At 37.4% G+C, this 14,611-nt stretch overlaps 1 protein-coding gene and 1 non-coding gene across 3 annotated transcripts; one reads left to right on the top strand and one right to left on the bottom strand.

Annotated features, from left to right (window-relative positions):
* Window positions 1–1,484: 1,484 nt before the first annotated feature.
* dnajb1b (DnaJ heat shock protein family (Hsp40) member B1b) lies at window positions 1,485–5,464 on the top strand. Of its 2 annotated transcripts, XM_053676372.1 has the most exons (4): window positions 1,485–1,652; window positions 1,686–1,931; window positions 3,670–4,211; window positions 4,670–5,464. In XM_053676372.1, exons 2-4 carry the CDS (start codon window positions 1,712–1,714, stop codon window positions 4,901–4,903), a joined length of 996 nt encoding a protein of 331 aa, XP_053532347.1. In that variant the 5' UTR covers window positions 1,485–1,652; window positions 1,686–1,711; the 3' UTR covers window positions 4,904–5,464. The 2 variants fall into 2 exon arrangements, with proteins under 2 accessions (XP_053532347.1, XP_017312587.1); XM_017457098.3 differs by having other exon boundaries at window positions 1,485–1,931.
* A 2,277-nt stretch (window positions 5,465–7,741) lies between these two features.
* On the bottom strand, window positions 7,742–8,748 carry LOC108258454 (uncharacterized). The gene is made up of 3 exons (XR_006981126.2): window positions 8,334–8,748; window positions 8,128–8,183; window positions 7,742–8,039 (listed from the first exon to the last, which is right to left on the bottom strand). It is a non-coding gene; the product is annotated as an uncharacterized LOC108258454 (transcript).
* Window positions 8,749–14,611: the final 5,863 nt, after the last annotated feature.

Raw genomic sequence — 14,611 nt, 5'->3', positions numbered from 1 at the left:
AGATGGACAAACCAGTCTGATCCATGGAGGCCTCAACTCACAGCTTACAGAACTTAAAGTATCTGCTGCTAACGTCTTGGTGCCAAATACCACAGCACACCTTCAGAGGTCTTGTGGAGTGCATGTCTCGACAAGTCAGAGCTGTTTTGGCAGCACAAGAGACACACACACACACACATGCATATATGTATATATATGTATATATATGTATATATATGTATATATATGTATATATATGTGTGTGTGTAATGATATGTTTTATGATTATGTTTGGACATTGTTGTAGCTCATTGTCTTTACTTTTGGGAGTGAAAAAAATTATCCTGCTTTAACCAGCTAGTGTGAGGATATATTCATACACATTTTCAACACATTTGATGTTTTCTGAAGCTGTAAATACATCTGGATCTTTTTGGAGTAAAATTCACAAACCAGGGTGAGAGACATCTGGGTAAATCATAACCACAATTCATTAGAAATACATTTAAAAGTGAGTTGAAAATAAATTTTGAACACCAATGTGATGTAACCTGCAAACCATTTTTTTTAACTTACTAGCTCATTATTCTGGTTTACTAAATTGAGTCAAAATTGTATTGAAATCTTGACCTTTTTTAATCTCAAATGAATGAATTTTAGTCTCAAAATGTCATCCTAACATTTTGACTCAATATTAATTATAATGATCTATTATATTGACTTTTTATATTCTTCTAACTTTTTTGTGAAAGAAACGTTTGTGATGGTTTAAAAGGAGCTAGTCCGCAAGCCACCCCTCTCACAAATTATTCACCTTCTGCATTCTGGCAAAAGGTATCGAAGCGTTACATTGACATTATTTATTATTACATTATAATATCTCTGTGTTTTGCACCTTATTCCACGCAATAACCGTGTACTGGTCGGCTCTGCACTGTCCTTTGCTGTGTCTATTGTCCAGTTTAGTAATTGTTGTACTGTCTTGCTCTGTTTGCACACATGCACTTTCTGTAGTCTTGTGTAGTTCTGTGTAGTCTCATGTAGCTCTGTGTTGTTTTATGCAGCACTGTATATGGTTGAAATGACAATAAAGCCACTTGAACTTAGCAATAATGCAAATTAGAAACAATGTATCTGTATAATAATAATAAAAAGAATAATTTTCTCTTTATTATTATTATTATTATTAGTTAGTTGGTCATCAATAACAGCTCCACAGCTGTAACTGGGCGTGGCAGCCTTGTTTTCGTAACTCAGCAGCTTTGACGCTGTCTGGCTTTGAATCTCATCCAATCAGAGACCGAGCTTTTTGCACGCATTGTGACGTTTCTCCTCCAATCCAGGCTGTGTTCTAAATCCCACCCTTTCCTCTTACTCAGGCGGACTCTGTCCGTTTTGGCACTATAGTATTCTACACACTTTCTAGTGCACTACAGGCGGATTGGGATTTAGCCTGGAAGTTACCGCTCGGAAAGCTCTTGATACTACTAGACTTTTCTCGAATTTTCGGAAATGCTTTAAAAAGGGAGCCCATGGCTTCTGACATTCAGGTTTCAGAACTGCAACCTGACGGAGTAATCTGACTATCATCCTGAGCACAAATGCGGGAATTAACGCTGTGTTCGGACGATTTGTAACTTTGTCCAACTTCTGGTCAAGTTTTATTATTATTATTATTATTATTATTATTATTATTATTATTATTACTTTAAACCTATAGATAAATCTCTAGATGGTGAAGATGGGAAAAGACTACTACAGCATATTAGGGATTCAGAAAGGTGCGTCTGATGACGAGATCAAGAAAGCGTACCGCAAACAAGCTTTAAAATATCATCCGGATAAAAACAAGTCGCCCAACGCCGAAGAGAAGTTCAAGGAGATCGCGGAAGCCTACGACGTCCTGAGTGATCCAAAAAAGAAGGACATTTATGACAAGTTCGGTGAAGAAGGTGAGCTGTTTGTAGATTTTTCAGTTTAACCAAGTTCTCCAAGTAGTTCCTTTTAGTTTAGGAATAATTTCTCCACGTAGCCTAGTATGGTCGGTGTGTCGAATCCTAAATCCCTTTATAGGTGAACTCACTATGTAGAGTAAATGGCTTATAAACCCTATAAGAAGGTCATTTGGGATGTGGATTAAACGTCAACTCGTTCGTATGATGGTGAAGAAAACCCCTCAAGCTGTAGTTCGTTATTCCTAATCATCCGACCTGAAAACACGAACATATGGGCTGTTAAAGTTGAAATATCGCGATACTACGCGGTACCGTTGATACGTCAGACCGAACATTTCATCTGTGAGAAACCGTTTCTAACACGGACTGAAACTACTTGCGAGTCTAGCTTAAAGTGTTTTTAATGAAATGCCCGACCTCCTGAAGTTGAATACATTTGAAACCCAAACCTGTCAGAAAACTTAGCTTAGCATCTCCGTTAGGCGAATTCGACGACGTTACGCTCGTTATTTAGCAAATCAAAACTAATGTAAGAACACAGAACTGATTAAGCTCCAGCTAATTTGGCTAACTGTGTTTTTAAAAAAAATAATAATAATTTTTTAAAATCAGTTGCTGGTGTCTCGCGCAACTGTGTTACGTCACTGCCGCTTCTGCCGCTGGAAGATTCCAGCGCGCGTTGCTGTTGCTGATGGAAGATTCCAGAGCGCTCTGGAATCTTCTGCCTGGCTTCATGAAGGCAGTGGAAAGTGAAACCGGGTGTTGTGTTGTGTTATCTTTTATTTACACTTTCACGCAACGCATATTAGATTCAAAGTGATATGAATGAACTTTAAAGCCATTACACGCAGGCCAATGTAATTATAAAATAAAACAAATAAAAATAACTTAAACTGTATACAGATAAGTATAGTTTGTTAGCTTTCACTGTTTATCACAGTTTTTTTGTTTGTTTGTTTTTCTTCTTAGTTTGTAACTCCTGGAGGTGTTGTGGTTTTAAAATTTGTGAAAACAATTTATTACAAATTCTTTGTACAAATGTCTATTTGCACATCCGTGTGTGTGTGTGGCAAAAAAATAAATAAAAACGAAACTAACCGATAAAATACAAGAACTATACTTTTTATTTTTAATTTGAGAATGACTTCCATAAAATCTCTTGCAACATCAGTATTGATCATGTTGTCCTTATAATCTGAAAGTGTCTGTGTGTAAAAAGTGAGGTAACTGATCATACACCGACTAGCCACAAATCATGACAATGCAGTAGAAAGCATTTTACATTTGAATTTTCTTAAACACTGACACTGTTATAACTCGCATAAAACCATTCAACCCAAAGAAGTAAGTGATGACAGTGACAAAGATGGAAGAAAAAAAAAGAGAGAGGAAAAAACAAAAGCTTGAGCTTGTCTGACCCTGACATCAATGGCAGTTTTTTTTTTTTTTTTTTTTTTTTTTTTAATGAAGTTAGGATCCAGAACATTGCTGGGTGAACAGGTGCACTCCATTGTGCTATTAAAAGTAAGCAATGTTGACCTGACTCTGTAGTCCTGAAGTAATAGTTGTCAAGTAATTCTTCATGTGTATTTCTGCAGAATTTTTTTTAAAGGGATGTTAAAATGGGCTCTAATGCCGTGCCTGCATTGCTTTAATTATCGATTCATAGCACTTGCCAATTGAACTTAAATCAATTTCAGGGACGACATAAAGTGAAAATCGGTTCTGTTTGCAGGGTTGAAGAGCGGATCTGGCGGTGGCGGTGGTGGCGGCCCCGGCTTCACGTACACCTTCCAGGGCGACCCGCATGCCATGTTTACTGAGTTCTTTGGTGGGCGGAACCCCTTTGAGCACATCTTTAGTCACAGCATGAGTGGCAATGATTACATGGATGTGGATGAGCCATTTGCAAGCTTTGGCATGGGTGGTGGGCACCCCTTTGGTGGGAGGATTAAGAAAAAGCAGGACCCCCCGGTGACCCACGAGCTCCGTGTCAGCCTGGAGGAGGTGTTCAGCGGTTGCACCAAGAAAATGAAAATCTCACGACATAGGCTGAACCCAGACGGCCACAGCACACGCACAGAGGAAAAGATTCTCACGGTGGAGGTGAAGAAGGGCTGGAAGGAGGGAACCAAGATTACCTTCCCTAAAGAAGGTGACCAGATGCCGAACAACATCCCCGCCGACGTCATATTCATCGTGAAGGACAAACCGCATCCGGTGTTTAAGAGAGACGGATCAGACATCATCTACCCAGCTAAGATCTCACTCAAAGAGGTCAGTGGAGTGTGTATTGCATATGAGTTTAGATTAAAAAGAGGCTTTTTATTTATTTTTTTTTATTTTTTTTAATTTATTGTAATGTGGTGTTTTAGGACCCATTGCTTGGTTTGGTCGTTTGCCTATTCAGTCGCTTCATTTCAGTGTGAACAGACAACTTGAATTCATGTACAAATTGAGACCAGGTCTCCAAATTGTTAGTCGAATCACGTGAAATGATTTCCTTTGAATTTTCAACAATAAAATATATTTTTGTAGCTTTGTGGACTGTTTATATAACAAATGAAATTAGACATGGTTCATTTGAAGTTTAGAATCTTTTCTTTTAAAACATTTAATGTTTTCAGAAAATACAAATTGCGAACATGGTGTTTAAACAGGAAATAAACAGCACATTAATAAGTGGTGTGTTGTCGTTATAGCTGTTTAACTGTTTGTCTTTGTGTTTTTCTCAGGCTCTCTGTGGTTGTACAGTAAAGGCCCCAACGTTGGACAAGCGCACTGTCTCCCTGTCACTGCAAGACGACATCATCCGCCCCGGGATGAAGCGGCGCATCACAGGCGAAGGCCTTCCTTTGCCCAAGAGTCCCGAACGCCGTGGCGATTTAATCATTGAGTTTGAGGTGAAATTTCCTGAGAGATTGACTCGGGACGCCAAGGACACCATTGCACAGGTCTTACCCTCGTAACAGTTGCACATGATGACGTTGCGTCCACCGACTGAAAGCTGTGACGCATGAACCTATGAACTGAGTTACGCTGAATTGCAAGCCGGCGAGTCTTTCTGGATGACCAGTCTTCTTTGCTGCCCTTTGATCTTTTGCTCAACTGAAAAGACGTTTCAATTTTTCATAACTGAGAGCTTGTGTTTGAAATTCGCTTTAAATGTACAGTGAGTAAAACTCCATGTACTACTGGAGGACATTCCACGAAGTGAGCAAACCTGATGAACCAGACTTACTCCATCAAACCTGGCTAGGTTCTCTCGATTTTGTCTCCATGAAAGAAGCTCAGTTATTATGGCAACATATGCCGTTTTGGACAAGACTGCTCAGGCTAATGCTGAAGCTTAGCTGAGTTTGATGAATTGTGACAGCTTCTTGAGTTATTTGGTATCTTAAATGGACTGATTGTTTGAATATGTATTCTGTTGGCCGTCTTCTGCCAGGCAGTTTCTATGCCTTTATTACTACGCAGGGTATTTCACTGTCTTCATGTCTTGTAAAGTTTAATAAACAATCTCTGCTTTACAGGGTGAAAAGGTTGCCCTTTTTTTTGCTGTTTTTAGTTGACATTTTTGCTGTTTCCGACTTGTGCAGTTGATTTTCGGGGCAGCTCGGGTATTACGTAGTTGTGTGACCCTCGATTTGTACAGTTTCTCTGGAATTTGCTTAAACATGTTACACCTGGATTTTGTTAGTGAAAAATCTAAATCACTGAAAAATCACTGAGCCTGGAATCACCTGTATGGTTAAACGAATCAAGGTTGGGTTTAAAAAAAAAAAAAAAAAAAATGTTTGGTTTTTTATTTATTTATTTATTTATTTATTTATATTTTTTTTTTTTATGAGCTTGCTTCATGGAATAACCTCCTTGTGCTGAGTGTTAGAAAGGTCCATTAGGTTCACGGTTCACATAGAACTATGTTTCTCACACTGTCTCTCTCTCTCTCGCGCTCTGCTCTGTTCAGTATGCACTTTAGCAGTTTGGGATTATAAGTATTTTTGTATATTCAGTGATGAGTTTAAGGTTTTATTGTGATTAGTACGGACTCACTGAACCCATTTTCTTGCATTTTGATACAACACTAATATTGGTGCACTGCCTTACACGGATATCCTCACAGGATACTAATGAGTGTGAGGTTCAAGTTACATGAAACACGATGGACGTGAAAGGCAGTGTTAATGAAAACGATTTGTGTGCAGTCTTGTGCAAAAATTTAGAAAATGTCAAATCTGATCAGATGGTATACAGGTGGAAATCAGTTCAGAGTCTGAGGTAGATACTCTGTTAGATTGTTGCATCATACAGTTTATTTGTTTTTTGTAACAGTGATGTACAGGAACAGCTTGCACTGTGTACATTTTAACAGACCTCACAGTCCATTTTTATTTTCCCCCTCATTTTTTATTTATTTATTATTTTTTAACATACATATTGGGGTGCTGTGAGAGGGTGTATTAGTCTAGATCAATTAACATATAAACTAAACACTCCATCTAGCCCCAGTTTAGCATATGAGTAAATGAAGCACTTAACCCTATTGGTGTGTGTTTCTGTCTGATTCATCTGAATTGGATCATAAGGAAGCTCAGGCAAAAAAAAAAATTCTCAGCATCTGAGAATGGTCACATTAAATGGTAAACACTGGCACAGCGTGTCATAGAAATGACAAAGTTCTTAGTATGTATGAATTTTTTTTGGGTAGTGGTGTAAAAAAAAAAAAAAAAAAACAGTTTTGAGAAATAAATAAATGACTAAATGTATCTTAACTACATAATCACCATAAGCTTCCAGATTTTTAGAGTTTATAATTTAGTTTTGAGCTAAAATGTTCAGTGTAATTCATCACTATGGGCTCACTACCACCTGTGATACACCCTAACAGGTTGTGCTGGGTGTAGGATTATCCAGATTAGTAGTAGTGATTGGTTTTTTAAAAAAAAAAAATTTTTAAGGTGAAATAGTTCTCTATGGGCTAAATTGTGATAATTCAGGAAGAGTTTGTTTATTTCTCATTACTGAAAAAGAAAAAAAAAAAACTTCCTCAAAGTGAATACTGTGCAGTGAGTCTTGTGAAATTCCTCTGTTTTCATCCACTCTATGACTTGAATTCTTATGATGCTTGTAATATGTTATTCGTCACTGTAGGTACTATACACAATACAGTTGGCTGCTTGCAATTATATTTGAATCACACCAATTTATGTTCAAAAGCACCTTGTATTCATTATTTATCTAAAACTCATATTTGAAGACCAAATTTCTCACTACTAAATTTAGGTGTATATTGGTTTTAACAGAGTTATAACCAATATACAGACATAACAGAGTTATATAGTTCCTCTTTTCATTTTTTTCCATTTTTGTTTTCTTTAGCTTGGGAATTTATATAAAGTGCCACAAATGAATAATCTGCCCCCCATTGCCAAAAGAACAAAACCTGTGGTTAGCATTGCTGTGTGAATGCCTTGTTTACTGTGTGTCAGGGAAAATAAAGGAATTGGTGTTTAAAATTTGTAAATGAGTTTCATGCATATTTATTGAGTTGTTTTGTTTTTTTTTTACAGAATATGCAAAACTAGTAGGTGATTTATGACTAAATACAAGAAGTGACATCTATGATCATTTTTCTAATGAACCCTTTTGTAATATGTCTATCTCCTAGATGTTTTATGGTAGCAATTCTATTAAAGTATCTGCAGTTTGAGCAGTATACAGTTTATTTGACAAGAAAATTACGGGTTATAATAAAATCTAATACAAAAGTTACCAAACTTTTCCAAAGAAACTAAGACTTAAATTTTTGTAATACATCCAGTGCATGTACAGTGCAATATTCTAAGTTTAATCACTCCACAGGCTTATTTTTGTTATGCACATAAAGCTCTTTTACTTGAATCTGTCTGGCTCGTTCATCCCCCCTCGTTCATCTGATTGGTCAGTACTGGAGAACATAGTCTCATATATAGAACCTATCTGGATGGCTTTAATGTGTAGTGTCTCGTAGACTTGATTTGATTGGTTGAGGTTGGACTCGTGATTTACATAGACTAGATTTATAGTGTTTGGGTTTTGGTCTCCTGATGAGCTCTCACTGACCTGAAAGCAAAGATGTTGAGAGTAATCAATAAGGAGAATGAGTTATGTGCATAGGAAAATTTCATTTCCTGTCATTCTATTAGCTCACCCTGTTATGTCCTGTGCCTCTGGGTGATGCTTTCGAAGAAGACGCTGAGAGACAATCTATATGTAGGAGAGCAGGTATCTGGCATTAGTACTGGCATCTTATAGTGAATGTGCAGCTTTCTTTTGAAAGAATAAATGCCAAAGTTTACAGAAAGGTATACCATATAAATAGTAATACGAGCCATGTGTGTGTGTGTGTGTGGTTACCTGTCAACACATGGCAAGTTTTTACTTGATTGTAGTGAAGTGCCAAAGACAGAACCAGAATAATCAGCAAGCCAGATACACACACGGGAATGTAGGTGTGCCGAGCTGGAAGAGTGATTTATAAAGATTAGCACTGTGTCTACAGATCTATAGTTATAGGGTAACATCCATACATCCATACATCCATCTTCTACCGTTTACTCCTTCTTCAGGGTCGCGGGGGAATCTGGAGCTATAGGGTAACAACCAGTGGTAAAGGTAATCAAAGCCATACACTCTTTTACATAGAATGCATACAGTATATTGACCTCCGAAGATGACTTTATATGTTGGCTTACTCTTACTATAGCGTTAAGTTTCATGACTCACAAGCCATGAAGTATTTTTAAAAAACAGTGATGAGTATCAAGCAAGATGTGAGAAATCCTGGCCCCACCAAGTCACATGCTCCAGGTCTCCTGTCTAGGTGTCCTCCGAATCATTCAGGACTCTCTACTGATCTAGTGACTATCATCTCTGTAATAGTACTGAATACTATATTGTAATGTATATCTTTCATTTGTACATTTAATCTGCACCTGCAACTTTGCCCATTCTACTTACTTTACCTGGCAAGTAATGTAATTACTGTGTGCTGTCTGTCACTCAGATTTCATACTGCATCATGACACTAGCATCCTAACTGTAATGTCACTACAGTAATATTTGCACTATTGATTTAGAATATATTTTTAAACTTGCACATATGTAAGTGGATATTGCACATAATTATTGCAGATAGATAGGTGATTAACTATCTATCTATCTATCTATCTATCTATCTATCTGTCTGTCTGTCTGTCTGTTTGTCTGTCTGTCTGTCTGTCTGTCTATACAGAAGGTGCAAAGCTAAATTCTACTCTATTCTATAGTGAACCCAATTTATAAGCTACTTTTTTTGGCAGTATTTATAAAATGAGCAAAATAGCACATTCATCATAAAATCTATCATAACACATCACAAAACCAATTGATATGAACAGTTTTGCTATGAAGGTTTAGGCTACAATTTCTTCAATAGCCTTAGGACTGCAGTAGCCATGAACAGTTCTGTACTCAAGTTTCCTGGTTATGAATTTCCTGGTTACACAAGTGCACTTTTGGACCATAGAGTACACGGTTATAGGAGGGAATTATTTGTAATCGTACTATCCGTTGTCACACAGTTGAGGATGGGTTCCCGTCAAGGTTTCTTCCTGTAAAGCTGCTTTGGGACAATGTCTGTTGTTAAAAGCGCTATACAAATCAAATTGAATTGAACTGAAAAATCTATCACAACTCATAACAAAACTTTGAAAACTATATATCGTAGAGAACACAATATAATGCAAGGTATATAAAATAAATATTAAAATATGTCCATATAAAGCGCTACATTTACAGATTAACTTTAAAAGAAGCTACACTACACGCATGTGACCGGCAGATGTCGCCCCTGTATTGTGTTCTAGCGTTTTGAACCAATGACTCAATAAAGATATAAAGCTTAAAATCACACAACAAAACTGCCAGGCTATTTGGAGACAAGAAGCGAAATTTGATTGGTCAATTTCAAATGACGCTTATTTAAGAATTTTTATTGGTTCATTACATCTGACGTTGGATAGCTGCAGACCAGACTTCAGAAACAGACTCGGAATTCAGGTAAAAAAAAATAAAAAAAAAAAAAAGCTTTAAAATAAAACTTGTGAATGTTGATTGATATAAAGGGTAGTGACATGTATTGGGTAACATTAACGTCATCTAGATGTAATTTTCTTAGGCTTTTTTGTTATTAGCGAAGCTAGCTAGCTAGGCAGCTAACCATTGCTAGGCAACTTTCTTCTTGCTAACATCAGCTATGTGAAAGTTATCACGTCATTTTTTCCTCTATAATCTTCTTGTTTATCAATCTCAGTATATGCACTACTGCAGTCTAGACTGAAACACAAGTCAGGTTTTACTCCTGAGGACTGTAAAAATGTCCCAATAATCAATTTTTAAGACTTCTTTCTGTACATATGTAATTTGAGATTTTCAGAAAAATGTCAGAGACACAGAGAAGCCAAGGTTTGTATCCCCATTTTACTATATATTTTTCTCTTAATGACATTTTTAGATTTTATATACTTATTATTTTATAAATCTTATGCTTGTAAAGTGACATTGAATCTTAACTTATTGTTCTTATTATTCTTTGTAATAGTATTGATACAAATTCACCCACAATAGTATTATTAGGAAAGTCAGATTCTATAACACAGCAGATATTCAAGAAAAACCTCTTGCTGTAGGGTGCTGTAGGGATGATGTATTTTTGTAGGCCAACCAGGAAGTTAGCATTCCCTCAACCAAAACCCATAGGATTTTTTTTCCAGTAGCTCTTAGATTATTGCAGAACATAATCTCTGCTACTTCCAATACTGGGTCAGGCGGTTTTGCCATTCTGCACATGTTGTGCAAGACAGCTGGGTCTATGATGAAAAGAACAACCTTTTCTGGGGAATACTGGAGGTAACCTCCATTGGGGTCATGGTATCTCCAACTAAAATTTACCAATAAGTTTTATTCACTTAGTTTTCACATTTTGAGTTATTTGTTTGGTTTAAAAACTTTTTATTAAAAATATCTTTGATTATATCTTGATTGTAAACAGGACAAAATGTAATAGGCAAATTATCGCCACTGACATTACTTTATTATTGCTCCTATAGTACGGTATAGAATGCATAATAGAATGCAGTACAACCAATACCCCCTTATTAAAGATCTACATCCGTATGTTGTACCGCATTTCTGCTGGTGTTTGCTCATTGGTCATAGGAGTCATCAGGAATGGCTTTAAAGGATATCCTGAATCACCTAGCAGCCAACCATTTCGCCAACTTTCCTCCAGATCTGCACTGATGTGATTGCAATAAAGGCTTTTGTGGTAAGGACTATACAGTTAACACATAAGGCTATGAGATGATCATAATAGTATACTGTCAGGAACAAGTAATAACAAAATATGTTAACTGTATTCCAGTGATTTTATTAATGGGTTATAATGGTGTATATTAATCATAATTGTATAAATATCCCTTAAAAGCCAAGTATTTAGTAATTTAAATAGATTGGAAATTAGTGGGTGCAGTTAAACAAATGTTTAGGTTGTAACTGCAATGAAGCACTCCATAATTTATTTATTTATTAATTGAATGAAATCTGTCATCTAACCCTAACCTATCTTATATTAAAAATGAAGGCATCATGTGTTGCCTCAGGCTACCGTGCCAACAAATCCCTTATAATCATATTATCTCCTACGGCCTGTACATTGAGAGCATGGAACCCTTTTTGGCACACATATGCCGCCTCATCCTCTCCACCAGGGGCCTACAGTGGAAACGGTCAGCCATCCAGTAGTCCAATTACCCCGGCATCCTACTTGCTCGGAAAAACTCGGTTTTGATGGCTGAAAGCTCCTCTCCCCTTGGAAACCGAACGTAGGTAGGTCCGAAAGCATTGATTGTCTTGGGCACTTCTGTTAAATTTTTAGATATATGCTAGGCTGTAACATTTTTGCTATAGAAGTGACGTCAGTTAAGATAAGAAAATGCACTTAGGAAATGTTATTCTGAACTAGCTTTTGTCCTAAATGAGGTCCTAACTGAAAATGCCATGGTTACCAAACAGATAAGATAGGATACTAAAGTTAGGATCTTTCTGTAATATGCCCCAGAACAAGATTTTTACTGTTTGATGTTATTTGGCCAGCAAAGCAGACAGTAACGGTATAAGCAGGATGTAAGCGGGAAAAAGGTTGACACATCCAAGTGACTGAGCCTGACACACACACACACACACACACACAAACTAATGCTGCTACAAGCTTACCATGAGAATGTAAGTACACATAAACAGTGACTTTATAATGTAGAAAATAAAAATTAAAAGGTAACAAGTATTGTACAGTGCAATCGACATGTGTGAATGATGTGTGTGTGTGTGTGTGTGTGAGTGAAAAAGAAGAACTGAGGTGAAAGTCATAGTGAGAAATGGTCTTTGTGTGTGTGCGCATATGTGCTACCTTTATTTGAGAAACAGTTGCCAACATTTCTAGGTGAAGTGGCCTCGTGTTCAGCAGCTGCAGTCAGTGACAGTCGAGTTCCAGATCCTCTAGTCACCTGTGTGTGTGTGTGTGTGTGTGTGTGTGTGTGTGTGTGGGTGAGTGTGTGGGTGTGCGTGCGTGTGTGTGTTACCTTTAACTGATGTCCCTGGGCCAAAGCTTGTCAACAATGATGTTTGAAATGTTGCAGTGACTTGAGGGGCTGTGTGTGTTTGAGTGTGTGTTTTTGTGTGTGTGTGTGGGTGTGTGTGTGAGTGCGCAGGTATGTGTGAGTGGGGGTGGGGGGGTGGGGGTCGGAAGGTGGTGTAAAAGAAAAAAGGGACAAAAAAAGAGAAATTTAACATTCCAAAATAATCCGTAAAATTTTTGTTCTTTAAAAAAATTAATAAAAATGACAGAATCCTTCCCATTTCAACGTCACTCAGATCAGGATCACGGAACTAACAGCACTCATATTTTGTTCGTGGCCGGAATCCTCAGAGCTGATGCTCTGTCTTTTCACTACTAACAACATGGGGAAGTGCAAATTTAATGGAAATTGGTGATTGAACCAGTTTCGCAGCATGGCCGAAACCGTTACCAGGCAATGTATGTGTTTCAAACCCGGCACGATAGAAATCAAGGCAGTGGAATCCCACATGAAAAGTTGGTCTTCATCCCGAGTGGCATTAAACATTCTCAAGTCTAACTCGTCTTAAGCTGTAGGAACCCTGTTTAAATTCAGATTTAACCCTTTTAATTCACTTTGTTGCTCTTAATCTCAAGATTACCTCAACATCATCATAATATAAATAAGATTCTTATAATAATTACAAATTATTCGTTTTTCATGTTCATAGGAGAAACGTCCAAGTGTTGAAGTCGAACAATAAGATTCTCCTTAATCGCTCCATATACAAACATGTTGTCTGTTTAAATCTTGCGAACCACTGATGACCCTCAAAGCTTCAACTGCTCAGATCACGTTTCATAATTTACTTTTTTTTGTAAGATAATTGATGAAAAACAGAACAACTTCAAAGCAATTGAATAAAACAGGAAATATAATTTTTAGTATTGTAAAAATGTAAAAACGAGCCATGTTTCACCCAAATGGCTAAGAATTCTTACCATCCAGCACTTTAAGGACCACTTCATGATACGTGTCAATGCCAGCTCTCTCTACTCCGCACCAGTACTTCCCCTCGTCTGACTTCTGAAGCCTGTTGATACTGACAGTAAATCGTCCTCCTCTGTCATATAGGGAGTATCGTTCCTTCTTGGCTATCCTCCCCACTCCTACAGATCGGATGAGGACGTCTTGGTCTCTACACTCGAATCTGCAGAAGTATTTTATCTTTGTTGCAGCCCACGAGTGTGAACAGGTGAAGTTGAGTTGCTCGTTTTCCGTGCCCTTCAGCCTAAGAATAGCCGACATCTCTCTCTGGACAGCTGGAGAGATGGATGAAGATGCAAACTCATTAATACTATCATGTTCTGAAGAAAAACGAAGGATTCGCCCCAAACTCACCAAAAAAGAGCCAGCTGAAGACACAGAGCTTCATCATGAGCGTTATTAACCTGACACCGCAACCGTGAAGTTAAAAGCATGATGGATGTTTTCGGAGGTTTTGTGTGTTAGAAGAATGGTTTCGTTATGAATTCACACTTCTCTGGCGGATTTAGAAGGTCTAGACACACTTCTCTTTTATTGTGTACTAATTATATGGTATGTCCCACAGTCCTTGGTTTTTGCAGGTGCATACAGTACATACCACCTACCACATTTTTATAGAGGTTTCTTTGTATTATTAACTATTTTGATTTGAAAGTCATGATGGATTTAGTGCTCTGGTGGCCATTTTACAATTCCCTGCTGACCGAGGGCGAAAACTGTCAAGATGACACGATGTGCTGCTTTTAACTGCAAAACAACATTCGCTAAAGGATGTGGAAGTGCCCATAGGTTGTAATTTATACAGACCATGTACCTATTAAGCATGCTCGCACTTTCACTTAGCAAGGGGGGGGTGAGAGTCCAAACAAATAACTAATTACATGTATATAAAGACTGCATTGCGATACTGTATATGCAGACTTCTTTTTTTTTAAGTGACTGGATGGGTAAAAATTACTCACCAAAAACATGATTTCCCATTACAACCACTGA

The sequence above is a fragment of the Ictalurus punctatus genome, chromosome 26, assembly GCF_001660625.3.
Source record: "Ictalurus punctatus breed USDA103 chromosome 26, Coco_2.0, whole genome shotgun sequence".
Lineage (NCBI taxonomy): Eukaryota > Metazoa > Chordata > Actinopteri > Siluriformes > Ictaluridae > Ictalurus > Ictalurus punctatus.
The sequence above is the reverse complement of the archived record's forward strand: the minus strand, read 5'-3'. Positions and strand labels throughout refer to the sequence as shown.

Excerpts from the sequence above, each read along its gene's own strand:
- dnajb1b (XM_053676372.1), top strand. The coding sequence starts at position 1,712 with ATGGTGAAGATGGGAAAAGACTACTACAGCATATTAGGGATTCAGAAA. Across the intron at positions 1,932-3,669 it reads TGACAAGTTCGGTGAAGAAG|GGTTGAAGAGCGGATCTGGC; the intron begins GTGAGCTGTTTG and ends TTCTGTTTGCAG. Across the intron at positions 4,212-4,669 it reads CTAAGATCTCACTCAAAGAG|GCTCTCTGTGGTTGTACAGT; the intron begins GTCAGTGGAGTG and ends TGTTTTTCTCAG.